The sequence below is a fragment of the Heptranchias perlo genome, unplaced genomic scaffold (assembly GCF_035084215.1).
Source record: "Heptranchias perlo isolate sHepPer1 unplaced genomic scaffold, sHepPer1.hap1 HAP1_SCAFFOLD_88, whole genome shotgun sequence".
Lineage (NCBI taxonomy): Eukaryota > Metazoa > Chordata > Chondrichthyes > Hexanchiformes > Hexanchidae > Heptranchias > Heptranchias perlo.
In genome coordinates, this window is record NW_027139918.1 from 811,674 (window position 1) to 829,690 (window position 18,017).

Sequence of the window (18,017 nt, forward strand, 5' to 3'; positions counted from 1 at the left end):
GGATACAGACACATCACTGGTATTTACAGGGAATTCAGAGACAATACTGATATTTACAGCGGGATACAGACACATCACTAGTATTTACAGGGAATTCAGAGACAGTACTAATATTTACAGGGGGATACAGAGATGGAACTAGTATTTACAGGGAATTCAGGGACAATACTGATATTTACAGGGGGATACAGACACATCACTAGTATTTACAGGGAATTCAGAGACAATACTGATATTTACAGGGGGATACAGACACGTCACTAGTATTTACAGGGAATTCAGAGACAGTACTAATATTTACAGGGGGATACAGATACGGCACTAGTATTTACAGGGAATTCAGAGACGATACTGATATTTACAGGGGGATACAGACACGTCACTAGTATTTACAGGGAATTCAGAGACAATACTGATATTTACAGGGGGATACAGACACGTCACTAGTATTTACAGGGAATTCAGAGACAGTACTAATATTTACAGGGGGATACAGATACGGCACTAGTATTTACAGGGAATTCAGAGACGATACTAATATTTACAGTGGGATGACGGTAAGGAACTAATAGTTACAGTGGGAACAAGATATGGGTATTAATATTTACAGAGGGATCCAGAGACGGTATCAATACTTGCAGGGGCTACCAGTCTGATGTATAATTTCCCTTTTTCTTTCACTTACAGTTAACTTATTGACGATTAGGATCCTGTCCCAGGGTAAGTGCGGTCTCTCCAAATGTGTCACTCGCTACCTGGTGGCGATGGCAGTGGCGGATCGACTGGTCGTGATCACCGATCTGATCCTGAGGCAGATTCCGATTGTTTATCGGGCACAATTCGAATTCCTGCGGTGGTACATCCCCGTGTGTAATATTCACGCCGCCCTGCTTTTCGCAGCCACAGACTGTTCCGTCTGGTTCACTGTCACTTTCACCTTTGATCGATTTGTGGCCATTTGTTGCCAGAATCTGAAAATTAAATATTGCACCGAGAGAACGGCGACTGTGGTTCTGGGAACAGTGAGTGTGCTGAGCTGTTTGAAGAACATTTTCTGGTGCTTCATGTTCAGAGGACGGTATAAGCTTTACAATAGCCCCTGGTTTTGCATTGTAACAATCAGTGTTCGGTATTCCCGGATATGGGGAGTAATTGAACTCCTTCATTATATCCTCACCCCGTGCGTCCCATTCATTCTGATTCTGTTGCTCAATACTTTAACCGTCAGACACATTTTAGTGGCCAGCAGAGCCCGCAGGAGACTCCGGGGCCACAGCAGTGGAGAGAATCCCAGAGACCCAGAGATGGAGAGCCGAAGGAAATCCATCATTTTACTGTTTGTTATCTCGGGGAATTTCATCCTGTTATGGTCGGTGTTTATGGTGTATTCTGTATGGAGCCGTTTGTGGTGGTTGGGGTATGGGTCTGTATTTCTACCTGTGTTGGTACAAGAACTGGGATTCATGCTCCAGCTCCTGAGTTGCTGCACAAACACTTGTATTTATGCCGTGACCCAGACGAAATTCAGAGAGCAGTTGAAGAACGTCGTGAAATATCCCTTTACTGTCGTTGTTAAATTCATTAAATAATTGGAAGATCTGAAGACTTTCTAACAGCAGAGTCCGTTCTGTGTCATACAATGCCTGATCCTCTCTACTCCAGGCAGTGGTGCTACAAACACTGGATATTCGGCAAAGGTTGATAACATGATGCAATTCATCAACTCATTTTACAGCGTTTCTCAAAGTTTATATCTCATGCAAGTACAAGTTGTAAAATAATATGTGCCTACTAATTGCACCAAATGTTTGACCATGTTGGAGAAATTCAAAGGAAATAAAATAAAGAACAATACAAGGAGTCGGTGACCTGCGTGTTAATGGGGTGGGAGGTAGAGGAGGTCCCTGGACTGTAGGTGTTGACCAGTGTGTTAATGGGGTGGGAGGTAGAGGAGGTCCCTGGACTGTAGGTGTTGACCAGTGTGTTAATGGGGCGGGAGGTAGAGGAGGTCCCTGGACTGTAGGTGTTGATCAGTGTGTTAATGGGGTGGGAGGTAGAGGAGGTCCCTGGACTGTAGGTGTTGATCAGTGTGTTAATGGGGCGGGAGGTAGAGGAGGTCCCTGGACTGTAGGTGTTGACCAGTGTGTTAATGGGGCGGGAGGTAGAGGAGGTCCCGGGTCTGTAGGTGTTGACCAGTGTGTTAATGGGGCGGGAGGTAGAGGAGGTCCCGGGTCTGTAGGTGTTGACCAGTGTGTTGATGGGGCGGAAGGTAGAGGAAGTCCCGGGACTGTAGATTCACTTCCTTCTTGTTCTGGAGACGAACTTCCATTGTGAGATGCGCTATAAAGAGATGGATCTTGGGCAGGCAATGAGGAGATGGGACCCAAGGTAAGTATCTTCATTCTCCACGGCAGCGATGCTTGTGAACAATAACCATGGGCCTCGACGCTGTTCATGCCAAGCCCCCAACGACCTTGAGTTGGGTTTTAACAAATGTTGCTCTGGAAGGGTGTTGTGTCACCTTCCTACTTTGGTTCACAGCCACATTCTTCGAGTAACTCCAGACACTGGACAGACTTTATTCATACGGTGTCGCTGATCAAACTGTAGAAAGCAAAGCGGAGCTTCAGTTCTCTTTAGAACCCAGGGAGTGGGAGCGATTCGAACCGCTCAGAAGTCAGAGGTGAAGCTGACACAGACCACCACCCTCTACAGGAAGAAGCTCTATAAACTCTGGGAGAGGCGGCTGGAAGGAGCTCTATAAACCATGGGAGAAGCGTCTGGACGGAGCTCTATAAACCCTGGGAGAAGCTACCGGAAGGCGCTCCATAAACCCTGGGAGAAGCGGCTGAAAGGAGCTCCATCAACCTGGAGAGGCGGCTGGAAGGAGCTCTATAAACCACGGGAGAAGCGTCCACACGCAGCTCTCTAAACCCTGGGAGAAGCGGCTTGAAGGAGCCCAATAAAACCTGGGAGAAGCGGCTGGAAGGTGCTCTTTAAACCCTGGGAGAAGCGGCTGGAATGAGCTCCATAAACCTGGGAGAGGCGGCTGGAAGGAGCTCTATCAACCACGGGAGAAGCGTCTGGAAGGAGCTCTATAAACCCTGGGAGAAGCGGCTGGAAGGAGCTCCATAAACATGGGAGAAGCGGCTGGAAGGAGCTCCATAAACCCTGGGAGAAGCGGCTGGAAGGAGCTCCATGAACCCTGGGAGTGTCAGATTCTCAAAATTCACAGATCCCCGAAAACTCGGAGAAAAACCCAAAAGAAATTCACCTTTTCCCTGACTATGGAAAACTTACACACAAGAAGAAACCAGAGCAACAGCCCCAGTGACCATCAGACACCTTGCGGCAACAAGGGCCTTACAAAACAACCAACCGCATATGACCACCAACCAACCGGGTAATATTGGGCCACTGCGACCAAAGAAAACCGACTCGGGAGAAAACCGAGGATCTGCAAAGTTTCCACTCTACAATCTATTTCTGACTTGCCTCTGGGTGAATTACTGTCAAGGATTCGTTTGGTGAGCATTATCTCTGTTCCTTTAGAGTCCAACTTAACCAGTATAATGGGAAGTGTTCCGCATTTTATTAGAGTGTTAAGATTGTTGTGTTGTATTTTCTCTCTTAAATAAAGATCAAAGTTTCTTGCACCAAAACCAGTTGTCTGCTGCACTTTGTCACAACCCCCAAATAAGTCCAAGGATCAGAACCCAGGGAGTGGGAGCGATTCGAACCGCTCAGAAGTCAGAGGTGAAGCTGACACAGACCACCACCCACTGCAGGAAGAAGCTCGATAAACTCTGGGAGAGGCTGCTGGAAGGAGCTCTTTAAACCCCGAGAGAAGCGGCTGGATGGAGCTCGTTTAAACCTGGGAGAAGCGGCTGGAAGGAGCTCTTTTAACCCTGGGAGAAGCGGCTGGAAGGAGTTCCATAAACCTGGGAGAAGCTGCTGGAAGGAGCTCTATAAACCTGGGAGAAGCGGCTGGAAGGAGCTCCATAAACCCTGGCAGAAGCAGCTGGACGGAGCTCTATAAACCTGGGAGAAGCGGCTGGAAGGAGCTTTATAAACCCTGGGAGAAGCGGCTGGAAGGAGCTCCATAAACGTGGGAGAAGCGGCTGGAAGGAGCTCTGTAAACCCTGGGAGAAGCGGCTGGAAGGAGCTCTATAAACCCTGGGAGAAGCGGCTGGTAGGAGCTCAAAATACCTGGAAGAAGCGGCTGGAAGAGCTCCATAAACCTGGGAGAAGCAGCAGGATGGAGCTCTATAAACCCTGGGAGAGGCGGCTGGAAGGAGCTCTATAAACCTGGGAGAAGCAGCTTGATGGAGCTCTATAAACCTGGGAGAAGCGGCTGGAAGAAGCTCTATACACCTGGGAGAAGCAGCTGGAAGGAGCTCCATAAACCCTGGGAGAAGCGGCAGGAAGAAGCTCTATAAACCTAGGAGAAGCGGCTGGAAGGAGCTCTATAAACCTGGGAGAAGCGGCTGGAAGGAGCTCCATAAACCCTGGCAGAAGCGGCTGGAAGAAGCTCTATAAAGCTGGGAGAAGCGGCTGGAAGGAGCTCTATAAACCCTGGGTGAAGCGGCTGGAAAGAGTTCTATAAACCTGGGAGAAGCGGCTGGAAGGAGCTCTCTAAACCCTGGGAGAAGCGGCTGGATGGAGCTCCATAAACCCTGGGAGACGCGGCTGGAAAGATCTCTATAAACCCTGGGAGAAGCGGCTGGATGGAGCTCCATGAACCCTGGGAGAAGCGGCTGGATGGAGCTCCATAAACCCTGGGAGAAGCGGCTGGATGGAGCTCCATAAACCCTGGGAGAAGCGGCTGGAAAGAGCTCTATAAACCCTGGGAGAAGCGGCTGGATGGAGCTCCATAAACCCTGGGAGAAGCGGCTGGAAGCAGCTCTATAAACACTGGGTGAAGTGGCTGTATGGAGCTCTATATTTCAAAAATTTATTCGACAAAGAAAGCCTTGTTGCTATAAAAATTGATTTTTCTTAAGATGAAGCAGTGTAACTTTGACAATTATCCCACTCCATTCAAACAAGGGAATCACGTTCCTGGGGGAAGCGGCTGGAAGGAGCTCTGTAAACCACGGGAGAAGCGGCTGGAAGGAGCTCTATTAACCCTGTTGGACGCGGCTGGCAGGAGCTTTATAAATCCTGGGAGAAGTGGCTGGAAGGAGCTCTGTGAACACTGGGAGAAGCGGCTGGAAGGAGCTCTGTAAACCGTGGGAGAAGCAGTTGGACGGAGCTCTATAAACCCTGGGAGAAGCGGTTTCTTTCACTTTAGATGACTTCATTTCATCCCATTTTACTCCATTTGAGTTAATTTAACACCATTTCATTTCATTAGCCTTCAATTGACACAAATTCACTTAATTTGACCATCTTTCAATTCATTTAACTTCATTTTAACCCTTTTCACTTCATTTGACACAATTTTCATTCATTTGACCCCATTTCATTTCACTTAACTTTGAGTCCTTTTCATTTCATTCAACTTCATTTGACCCCATTTCACTTAGTTTTTTTATTTGACCAAATTTCACTTTATTTGATTTATTTTACCCCATTTGCCTTCATTTGACCCAATTTCACCTCATATGACTGCATGTGAACCCATTTCACTTCATTTCATTTCATTTGACCCCATTTGACGCCATTTCATTTCTTTTGAACCCATTTCACTCCATTCAAGTTAATTTGACCCTAGTTCAGTTCATTTCACTTCATTTGTACCCAATATCACTTTCCTTGACTTCATTTGACCCCATTTCACTTAACTTTTCTTTATTTGACCACATTTCATTTCACTTGAACCCATTTCACTTTATTTGACTTAATTTGACCCCATTTGACTTAATTTGACCCCATTTCACCCTCTTTTTACTTCATTTGACCCCATTTCTCTTCTCGGAGTGATGTGAAATGGTGTAAAATGAAGTAAAATGGGTTCAAATTAACACCAATGAAGTGAAATGGGTCGAATGAAGTGCAATGGGTCCAAATGAACTCAGATAAAGTGAAATGGGTTCATATAAAGTGATATGGGGCTATATAATGTGAAATGAAGTGAAACAGAGTGAAATGGGGTCAAATGGAATGAAATGGGGTCAAATGGTGTGAAATGGGGTCAAATGGAGTGAAAAGGGTTCAAATGATGTCAAATGTAGTCAAATGGGGTCAAATGATGGCAAAAGGGGTCAAATGACGTGGAAGGGGGTCAAGTGACGAGAAATGGGGACAAATGACGAGAAATGGGGTCAAAGGAAGTGAAATTGGGTCAAATGAAGTCAAATGGGTTCAAATTAACACCAATGAAATGCAGTTGGGTCAAATAACGTCAAACGAAGGTAAATTACGTAAAATTAAATCAAATGGGTTGAAAAGAAGTGAAATGAAATGAAAAGGATTCAAATCATGTCAAATGAAGTGAAATTGAGTCCAAATCAGCCAAATGGGGCCAAATTAAGTCAAGTGAAGTGATAGGGAGTCAAACGAATTGAAAAGAAAAGAAATGGGGTCAAATAAAGTCATAAAATGAAATCTAACTCCATTAAACTTCATTTGACGCATCTGTAAATGGACCGAATTGGGGACGGTGGCAGCAAGAGGAGACCAAAATGGGGACGGCACCAGTGGGTGGGGACCAATTTGGGTACAACACCTGCGAGCGGAGACCAATTTGGGGACGCGCCCCCATTTCACTTCATTTGACTTTATTTGACCCCATTTCACTTTATATGACTTCAATTCAACCCATTTCACTTCATTTCACCACATTGGAACTTCGTTTTTCTTCATTTGACACCATTGCACTTCATTTGACCCCATTTCACTGATTTTTTTTTCATTTGACTGCATTTCACTTTGTTTAACCCATTTCACTACATTTGACCCCAAATCTTTTCTTTGAATTCATTAGACCCCATTGGTTCACTTTACTCGACGTCATTTGATCCCAATTCATTTAATTTTTCTTCATTTGTCAACATTTCACTTGATATGACTTCATTTGACCCCATTTCAATTCATTGGAACTAATTTCACTTAATTTGTGTTCATTTGAACCCATTTCACTTCATTTGATTTAATTTGCCCCCATTTCACTTCATTTGATTTAATTTGCCCCCATTTCACTTCATTGGACACCGATTCACTTCATTTGATCCCATTTCATTTCATTCGACTTCATTTTGAACCCATTTCAATTCTTTTGACTTCATTTCATCCTATTTTACTTTGTTCGAATTCATTTGACCCCATTTTACTTCATTTGGTCCATTTCACTTCATTTGACCCCACTTCTCTTGTCAGAATGATGTGAAACGGTGTAAAATGAAGTAAAATGGGTTCAAATTAACACCAATGAAGTGAAATGGGTTCAAATGAAGTGAAATGGAGACAAAGGGAGTGAAATGGGGACAAAGGAAGTGAAATAGGGTCTAAATGAACTCAGATAAAGTGAAATTGGTTCATATGAAGTGAAATGGGGACAAAGGAAGTGAAATGGGCTCAAACGAAGTCAAATGGGTTCAAATTAAGGCAAGTGAAGTGAAATAGGGTCAAGTAACGTCAAATGAAGGTAAATGACGTAAAATTAAATCAAATGGGTTGAAAAGAAGTGAAATGAAATGAAAAGGGTTCAAATCATGTCAAATGAAGTGAAATTGTGGCCAAATTAAGTCAAGTGAAATAATGGGGGGTCAAATGAATTGAAAAGAAAATAAATGGGGTCAAATAAAATCATAAAATGAAATCTAACTCCATTATTCTTCATTTGATGCACCTGTAAATGGACCAAATTGAGGACGGTGGCAACAAGAGGAGACCAGTATGGGGATGGTGCCAGCGAGTGGGGACGAATTTGGGGACGGCGCCTGTGAGCGGGGACCAACTTGGGGACGGTGCCCCCATTTCACCTTTTAATCTCATTTCACTTCAATTGAACCGATTTCAATTAATTTGAGTTCATTTGATCCCATTTCACTTCATTTTTCTTCATTTGCCCACATTTCACTTCACTTGACAGAATTTGACTTCATTTGAAACCAAATTCACTTCATTTATTTTCATTTCACCCCATTTCACTGCATTTCAGTTCAATTGAACCCATTTCAGTTTATTTGTGCCCATTTCACCTCATTTGACCCCATTTCACTGCATTTGATGCCATGTCATTTCTTTTGAACCCAATTTACTCCATTCAAGTTCATTTGACCCTATTTCAGTTCATTTGACTTCATTTGTACCCTATATCACTTTACTTGACTTCATTTGACCCAATTTCTCTTAATTTTTCTTTATTTGACGACATTTCACTTCATTTGACCCCATTTCTCTTGTCAGAATGATGTGAAACGGTGTAAAATGAAGCAAAATGGGTTCAAATTAACACCAATGAAGTGAAATGGGTTTAAAATAAGAGAAATGAAGTGAAAAGGGTTAAAAATAAGAGAAATGAAGTGAAAAGGGTTCAAATCATGTCAAATGAAGCGAAATGGTGTCAAATGCAGCCAAATGGGGTCAGATTAAGTCAAGTGAAGTGACAGAGGATCAAATGAATTTAAAAGAAATTGGGTCGAATGAATACAAATGGTGAAATTGGGTTAAATTATGTCAGATGGGGTCAAATGAAGTGAAATGGGTCCAAATGAACTCAGATAAAGTGAAATGAAGTGAAATGGGGTCAAATGATGTCAAAAGAAGTGAAATGATGCCAAATGAAGTGAAATGGGGTCAAATGAAGTCAAATGAAGTGAAATGATGCCAAATGAAGTGAAATTGGATCAAATGGTGTCAAATGAAGTGATACGATGTGAAATGAGGTCAAATGAAGGCAATTGGGGTCAAATGAATTCAAATAAAGTGAATTGGAATCAAATGAAGTGAAATGGTGTCTAATGAAGTCAAATTACGTGAAATGGGGTCAAATGAAGTCAACTAAGTTAAACGGAGTGAAATGAATTCATTGAAGTTAAACGGAGTGAAATGATTTCAGACGGGTTCGAATGAAGTCAAATGAAGTGAAATGGGGTCAAATGAATTCAAAGGGGGTCAAATGATGCCAAAGGGGGTCAAATGACATGAAAGGGGGTCAAATGACGAGAAATGGGATCAAATGACGAGAAATGGGGTCAAAGGAAGTGCAATTGGGTCAAATGAAGTCAAATGGGTTCAAATTAAGACAAATGAAGTGAAATGGGGTCAAACAACGACAAATGAAGTTAAATGACATAAAATTAAATCAAATGGGTTGAAAAGAAGTGAAATGAAATTAAAAGGATTCAAATCATGTCAAATGAAGTGAAATTGTGTCCAAATCAGCCAAATGGGGCCACATTAAGTGAAGTGAAGTGATAGGGGGTCAAATGAATTGAAAAGAAAAGAAATGGGGTCAAATAAAGTCATAAAATGAAATCTAACTCCATTAAACTTCAATTGATGCACCTGTAAATGGACCAAATTGGGGATGGTGGCAGCAAGAGGAAACCAGTATGGGGACGGCGGCAGCGGGTGGGGACCAATTTGGGGACGGCGCCAGCGAGTGGGGACCAATTTGGGGACGGCACCTGTGAGCGGGGACCAATTTGGGGATGGCGCCAGCGAGCGCGGACCAATTTGGGTAAGGTGCCCCCATTTCACTTCATTTGACCCCATTTCACTTTATATGACTTCAATTGAACCCAATTCACTTCATTTGACCCTATTTCACTTCATTTGACTTCATTTGCCCGTATTTCACTGATTTTCTTTTCATTTGACAGCACTTTGCTTTATTTCACCCCATCATTTCACTTCATTCAACACAATTTCACTTAATTTTACCTCACTTGCCTACATTTCACTCCATTTCACTTCATTTGATTCCATTTCACTTAATTTCACAGAATTTGACTTCATTTCATTTCATTTGAATCAAATTCTCTTCATTTCACTTCATTTGTCCCATATTGACTGCATTTCACCCCATTTCTTAATTTTTCTTTATTTGCTCACATTTCACTTCATTTGATTACGTTTGACCCCACTTGCCTTCATTACAATTGATTTGACCCCATTTCACTTTAGATGACTTCAATTCATCCCATTTTACTCCATTTGAGTTCATTTAACACCATTTCCTTTCATTCGCCTTCAATTGACACAAATTCACTTCATTTGACCCTCTCTCAATTCATTTAACTTCATTTTAGCCCCTTTCACTTCATTTGACCCCATTTTCATTCATTTGACCCCATTTCATTTCACTTAACTTTATTTGAGTCCTTTTCATTTCATTCAACTTCATTTGATCCTATTTCACTTAGTTTTTTTTATTTGACGACATTTCACTTCATTTGATTTTATTTTACCCCATTTGCCATCATTTGATCCATTGCACTTCATTTGACCCAACTTAACTTCTTTTGACCCCATTTCACCTAATTTGACCTGAATTCACTCGACTTTAGGTGAATGAGAGGGGATCTCTTTGAAACGTATACTATTCTGACAGAGCCAGACAGACTGGATGCAGGGAGGATGTTTTCCTTGGCTGGGGGGGTCCAGAAAGAGGGGTCATAGTCTCAGGATACGGGGTAGCACATTTAGGACTGAGATGAGGAGAGATTTCCTCACTCAGAGGGTGGTGAACCTGTGAAATTCTCTACCGCAGAATGCTGTGGAGGCCACGTCACTGAATATATTTAAGAAGGAGCTAGATCGATTTCTAGACACAAAAGGCATCAATAGCTATGGGGAGAGCGCGAGAATATGGTATTGAGATAGAGGATCAGCCATGATCATATTGAATGGTGGAGCAGGATCGAAGGGCTGAATGGCTAACTCCTGCTCCTACTTTCTATGTTTCTATCAATGTTTCTATATGGCCCCATTTAACTTCATTTGACCCCATATCTTTTCTTTGAATTCATTAGACCCCATCATTTCACTTCATTCGACTTCTTTAAACACCATTTCACTTAATTTCACTTCACTTGCCCACATTTCACTTCAGTGAACCCATTTCAATTCATTTGAGTTCATTTGATTCCATTTCACTTCATATTTCTTAATTTGCCCACATTTCACTTGATTTGATAGAATTTGACTTCATTTGAACCAAATTCACTTCATTTATCTTCATTTGTCCCTATTTCACATCATTTCACTTCATTTGACCCCATTTCACTGCATCTGATTTCATTTGATCCTATTTGCATTCATTGCACTTCATTTGACCCCATTTCACTTCATATGACTACATTTGCGCCTATTTCAGTTTATTTGTGCCTTCATTTCACTTCATTTGCCCCCATTTCACTTCGTTTGACTTCATTTGACACCATTTCACTTAATTTTTTCTTCATTGCCCACATTTCACTTGATTTGACAGAATTTGACTTCATTATATTTCATTTGAACCAAATTCTCTTCATTTCACGTCATTTGCCCCCGATTGACTGCATTTCACCCCATTTCTTAATTTTTCTTTATTTGCTCACATTTCACTTCATTTGATTACATTTGACCCCACTTGCCTTCATTGCAATTCATTTGACCCCATTTCACTTTAGATGACTTCATTTCATCCCATTTTACTCATTTGGCGTTCACTGACCACCATTTCCTTTCATTAGCCTTCAATTGACACAAATTCACTTCATTTGACCCTCTCTCAATTCATTTAACTTCATTTTAGCCCTTTTCACTTCATTTGACCCCATTTCATTTCACTTAACTTTATTTGAGTCCTTTTCATTTCATTCGACTTCATTTGACCCCTTTTCACTTAGTTTTTTCATTTGAATCCATTTCACTTCATTTGAGTTCATTTGACCCTTTTTCATTAATTTGTGCCTTCATTTCACTTCATGTGACGCCATTTCGTTTCTTTTGAACCCATTTCACTCCATTCATGTTCATTTGACCCTAGTTCAGTTCATTTGACTTCATTTCATCCCATTTTACTCCATTTGAGTTCAGTTAACACCATTTCCTTTCATTCGCCTTCAATTGACACAAATTCACTTCATTTGACCCTCTCTCAATTCATTTAACTTCATTTTAGCCCTTTTCACTTCATTTGACCCAATTTTCATTCATTTGACCCCATTTCATTTCACTTAACTTTATTTGAGTCCTTTTCATTTCATTCAACTTCATTTGATCCTATTTCACTTAGTTTTTTTTATTTGACTACATTTCACTTCATTTGATTTTATTTTACCCCATTTGCCATCATTTGACCAAATTTCACCTCATTTGACTACATTTGAACCCATTCACTCCATTTGAGTTCATTTGACCCCATTTAAGTTAAATTGTGCCTTCATTTCACTTCATTTGACCCGATTTCACTGCATTTGACGCCGTTTCATTTCGTTTGAACCCATTTCACTGTATTCAATTTCATTTGTACCCTATATCAGTTTACTTGACTTCATTTGACCCCATTTCTCTTAATTTTTCTTTATTTGACCACATTTCATTTCACTTGAACCCATTTCACTTCATTTGACTTAATTTGACCCCATTTCATTACATTTGACCCCATTTCACCCTCTTTTTACTTGATTTGACCCCATTTCTCTTGTCAGAATGATGTGAAATGGTGTAAAATGGTGTAAAATGGGTTCAAATTAACACCGATGAAGTGAAAAGGGTTCAAATTAACACCAATCAAGTGAAATGGGTTGAAAATAAGAGAAATTAAGTGAAAAGGGTTCAAATCGTGTCAAATGAAGTGAAATTGTGTCCAAATGCAGCCAAATTGGGTCAGATTAAGTCAAGAGAAGTGACAAGAGGGTCAAATGAATTGAAAATAGAAGAAATTGGGTCAAATGAATACAAATGAAGTGAAATTCAGTCAAATGATGTCAAATGTCGTGAAATGGGGTCTGATGAAGTCAAATGAAGTTAAATGGAGTGAAATGAAGTCAGAAGGGTTCAAATTATGTCAAATGAAGTCAAATGGGGTCAAATGACGTCAAATGAAGTTAAATGATGGCAAAGGGGGTCAAATGGATGAGAAATGGGGTCAAAGGAAGTGAAATTGGGTCAAATGAAGTCAAATGGGTTCAAATTAAGACAAATGAAGTGAAATAGGGTCAAGTAACGTCAAATGAAGGTAAATGACGTAAAATTAAATCAAATGGGTTGAGAAGAAGTGAAAGGAAATGAAAAGGTTTCAAATCATGTCAAATGAAGTGAAATTGTGTCCAAATCAGCCAAATGAGTCCAAATAAAGTCAAGTGAAGTGATAGGGGGTCAAATGAATTGTAAAGATAAGAAAGGGGGTCAAATAAAGTCATAAAATGAAATCTAACTCCATTAAACTTGATTTGGCGCACCTGTAAATGAACCAATTTGGGGACGGTGACAGCAAGAGGAGACCAATTTGGGGACAGCGCCAGCGAGTGGGGACCTATTTGGGGACAGCGCCACCGAGTGGGGACCTATTTGGGAACAGCGCCAGCGAGTGGGGACCTATTTGGGGACGGCGGCCGTGAGCGGGGAGCTATCTGGGGTCGGTCCCAGCGAGCGCGGAGCTATTTGGGGATGGGGCCGTCTACCGGCCTAGAATGAGTGAGTAGGAGAACCACAAAGACACCTAATGGGAGATCCCAATCAGCGAACACCGTTTAATCACTCCGAATACTTGCAGTGCCCGGACTGAAGAATTCCAAAAGTTTTCTCTCAGGGGCAGGGTGTTTCTTCCAGCCAATCGAAAGAAATGCTCAGACGGAGACTGGCCCCTCTCTGTTCCTCGAAGAATATGAGGAAAAGACACAACGTTCAGGGTAGATACTGGTTTTCAACAGGTCACTGAAAAATGGTCCAAAAACTTGCACCTCCCAAGCAAGAGTCGAAGGCCTTTCACTTGTGAAATGGGAAACCTTGGTCCAGACGCCCCAAATAAACACACAGGGGATGGACATTCCCCACAATCATCTCAATCCCCAATATTGAAGCTCAATCCCTCGAGGGTGAAGTCCCCATCCCTCGATCCCCAGGGGGGGATGTTCTCCTCCCCCGATCCCGAGGGGGTGAACCTCCTCTCCCCCGATCCCCAGGGGGTGAAGTTCCCCTCCCCGATCCCCTTTGGTCTCTCCCTGCCCTCACTCCCTCTCTCTCCCTCCCCCTCCCTCCCCTCACTCCCTCGCTCTCTCTCCCCCTCTCCCTCACTCTCTTCCTCTCGCCCTCACTCTCTCCCTCTATCTCTCTCTCTCCCTCTCCCCCTCATCTCTCCCTCTATCTCTCTCTCTCCCTCTATCTCTCTCTCCCTCTATCTCTCTCTCTCCCTCTATATCTCTCTCCCCCTCACTCTCTCTCCCACTATCTCTCTTTCTTTCTCTCACTCTCCCTCACTCCCTCTCTATCTCTCTCTCTCCCTCTATCTCGCTCCCCCTCTCTCTCCCCCTCTCTCTCTCCCTCCCTCTCCCAATCTCCCCTCCCCCTCTCTCAATCTCTCTCTCTCTCTCACTCACTCTCCCTCCCTCTCTCTCTCTCCCTCTCCCACTCTCACACCCTCTCTCACTCACTCTCACTCTCCCTCCCTCTCTCCCCCTCTCTCTCTCATTCTTTCTCCCTGCCTCTCCCTCTCTCTTTCACTCTCTCTAACCCTCTCTCTCACTCACACTCCCTTTCTCCCTCTCCCTCCCTCTCTCTTTATCTCATTCTCTCTCACTCACCCTCCCTCTCTCTCTCATTCCCTCTCCCTCTCTCTCTCACTCACTCTTCCTCTCTCTCACTCTCACTCCCTCTCTCACTTCCTCTCTCAGTCTTCCTCTCCCTCTCTCTCCCACTCACTCTCTCTCACTCTCTCCCTCCCTCTCTCTCTCTCCCTCCCCCACTCTCACACCCTCTCTCACTCACTCTCACTCTCCGTCCCTCTCTCCCCCCTCTCTCTCTCATTCTTTCTCCCTGCCTCTCCCTCTCTCTTTCACTCTCTCTCACCCTCTCTCTCACTCACACTCCCTTTCTTCATCTCCCTCCCTCTCTCTTTCTCTCATTCTCTCTCACTCACCCTCCCTCTCTCTCTCATTCCCTCTCCCTCTCCCTCTCTCTCTCACTCACTCTTCCTTTCTCTCACTCTCACTCCCTCCCTCACTTCCTCTCTCAGTCTTCCTCTCCCTCTCTCTCCCACTCACTCTCTCTCACTCTCCCTCCCTCCCTCACTTTCCCTCCCTCTCCCACTCGCTCCCTGTCCCTCCCTGTCTCTCTCCCTCATTCTCTCCCTCTCTCTCCCTCTCTCTCACTCCCTCTCTCACTCACTCTTCCTCTCTCTCTCTCTCACTCTCCCTCCCTCTCTCTCACTCACTCTCCCTCCCTCTCTTTCTCACTCCCCCTTTCTCTCTCACTCCCTCTCTCTCACTCCCCCTTTCTCTCTCACTCTCTCTCACACTCAGTCTCTCCCTCCCTCTCCCTCCCCTCTCTCTCACTCCCTCTCAATCTCACTCTCTCTCACTCACTCTTCCTCTCTCACTCCCCATTTCTCTCTCACACTCACTCACTCCCTCCCTCACGCTCTCTCTCTCTACTGCGCGTGCGCGGGGCGGGGCTCCTCTCGCGGGACCTCCAGTTTTGCGCATGTGCGTTAACAAACGGACTGCGCGCGCGGGGTGAGCGGACAACAGGTCGGTGTTTGAATTTACTTCAATTTATTTCCGTTTACTTGATTTAATTTCAATTCATTTCCTGTCGTTTTCCTTCATTCACTGGATTTCAAGATCAAAACAACTCAGCTTACGGAGAGAAGGGAATCTGATCAAAAGGAGCAAAACATTCCCCATTTCATCAAATTCCCCATTTCATCAAATTCCCCATTTCATCCATTCTCCTTCACTCGGCCTCATTTCATCAAATTCACTTCACTCCCCCTCCCCCTCACTCTCCCTCCCCCTCCCCCTCTCCCCTTCACCCCTCCCCCCACTTCACCCCCTCCCCCCATTTGAGCCCACTTCATTGCCCTCGACCCCACTTTCCTGCACTCTACAGGATGCACTGCAGCAACTCGCCAAGGCTTCTTCGACAGAACCTCCCAAACCCACGACCTCTAACACCTGGAAGGACAAGGGCAGCAGGCACATGGGAACAACACCACTTGCACGTTCCCCTCCAAGTCACACACCATCCCGACTTGGAAATACATCGGCCGTTCCTTCATCGTCACTGAGTCAAAATCGTGGAACTCTCTCCCCAACAGCACTGTGGGAGAACCTTCACCACACGGACTGCAGCGGTTCAAGAAGGCGGCTCACCACCACCTCCTCAAGGGCAATTACGGATAGGCAATAAATGCCAGTCTTGCCAGTGACACCCACATCTTATGAACGAATAAAAAAATTGACCCCATTTCAGTTTATTTGAACCCGTTTAACTTCAGTTGACTTCATTTGACCCCGTTTGACTTCATTTCACTGCATTTGACCCAATTTCACTTCATTTGAACCCATTTCACTTCATTTGATATAATTTGAACGCATTTCACCTCTTTGTATTCATTTGACCTGATTGCTTTTCATTTGAATTCAGTAGACCTCATCATTTCACTTCATTTGAAACAATTTCACTTCATTTTCTTCACTTGAAAGTGAAGAAATTGAAGTTCACAGAAAAAAAACTTTATCTCTCTGAAATAAGTAGATTTGATTATCGCAAACAAAAAGTGACAAGAACCTCAAAAATTCATTGTATTTGAAGATAAAATTTTAAGTCATTAAACAAAAAAAAGCTTTATCTCACTGAAATAAGTGCATTTGATGAAAACCATCAAAAAGTGACAAGAACCACAACATTTTACTGGATTTCAAGATAAAATCTTCAGCTTTATCTCACTGAAATAAGTGCATTTGATGAAAAGAAGCAAAAAGTGACAAGAACCACGAAAATGCATTGGATTTCAAGATAAAATCCTAAGCCATTAAACAAAAAGCTTTATCTCACTGAAATCAGTACATCTGATGAAAAGAAGCAAAAAGTTACAAGAACCATGAAAATTTACTGGATTTGAAGATAAAATCTTAAGCCATTTGAGAAAAAAGCTTTATCTCACTGAGATAAGCAGATTTGTTGATAACAAACAAAGTGACAAGAACCACGAAAAATTACCATTTCACTTCATTTCACTTCATTTGACCCCATTTCACTTCATTTGACTTCTCTTGACCTAATTTGACTTCATTTGTCTTCATTTGACCCCATTTCACTTCATTCAACTTCATTTGATAACATTTCTTTAATTTTTATTCATTTGCCCACATTTCACTTCATTTGACAAAATTTGACTTCATTTCAATTCATTTGAACCAAATTCACTTAATTTCATTTCATTTGACCTCATTTCACTTTATTTGACTTCATTTAATGCCATTTCATTTCATTTGAACTAATTTCACTTCATTTAAATTTATTTGATTAGATTTCACGCCATTCGTCCCCATTTCACTCTATTTGACCCGATGTCACTTCAATTGACTTCATTTGAACCCATTTCACTTCATTTGTACCCATTTTACTTTATTTGTACCCATTTTACTTTATTTGACTTTATTTGACCCCATTGCACTTCATTTGACCCCATTTCTTTTCATTCAAATTCATCAGACCCCATCATTTCACTTTATTCAACTTCATTTGATCCCATTTCACTTTATATGACTTCATTCGATTCCATATCACTTCCTTTGACTTAATTTGACCCCATTTCACTTCCTCTAACTTCATTTGCCCCCATTTCATATTATTTCACTTCAGTTGTGCTCATTTGACTCCATTTGATTTAATTTGAAATAATTTGCATCATTTCACTTCATTTGACTACATTTCACTTAATTTTGATTCATTTGCTCATGTTTGACTTCATTAGACCCTATTTCAGTTCATTTGACATCATATGCCCCAATTTCACTCCATTTGACTTTATTTGACCCCATTTCACTTTATATGACATCAGTTGAACCCATTTGACATCATTTGACCCCATTTCACTTCATTTCACCCCATTGCACTTCATTTGACTTCTTTTGACC

The 18,017-nt window shown here is 42.5% G+C and overlaps 1 protein-coding gene across 1 annotated transcript; it reads left to right on the forward strand.

Moving 5' to 3' along the window:
* The first annotated feature begins 749 nt into the window (after positions 1 to 749).
* On the forward strand, positions 750 to 1,589 carry LOC137319598 (probable G-protein coupled receptor 139). Its single transcript, XM_067981696.1, has one exon. The coding sequence runs from the start codon at positions 765 to 767 to the stop codon at positions 1,587 to 1,589; it is 825 nt and encodes a 274-aa protein (XP_067837797.1). The 5' UTR covers positions 750 to 764.
* The last annotated feature ends 16,428 nt before the right edge of the window (positions 1,590 to 18,017 follow it).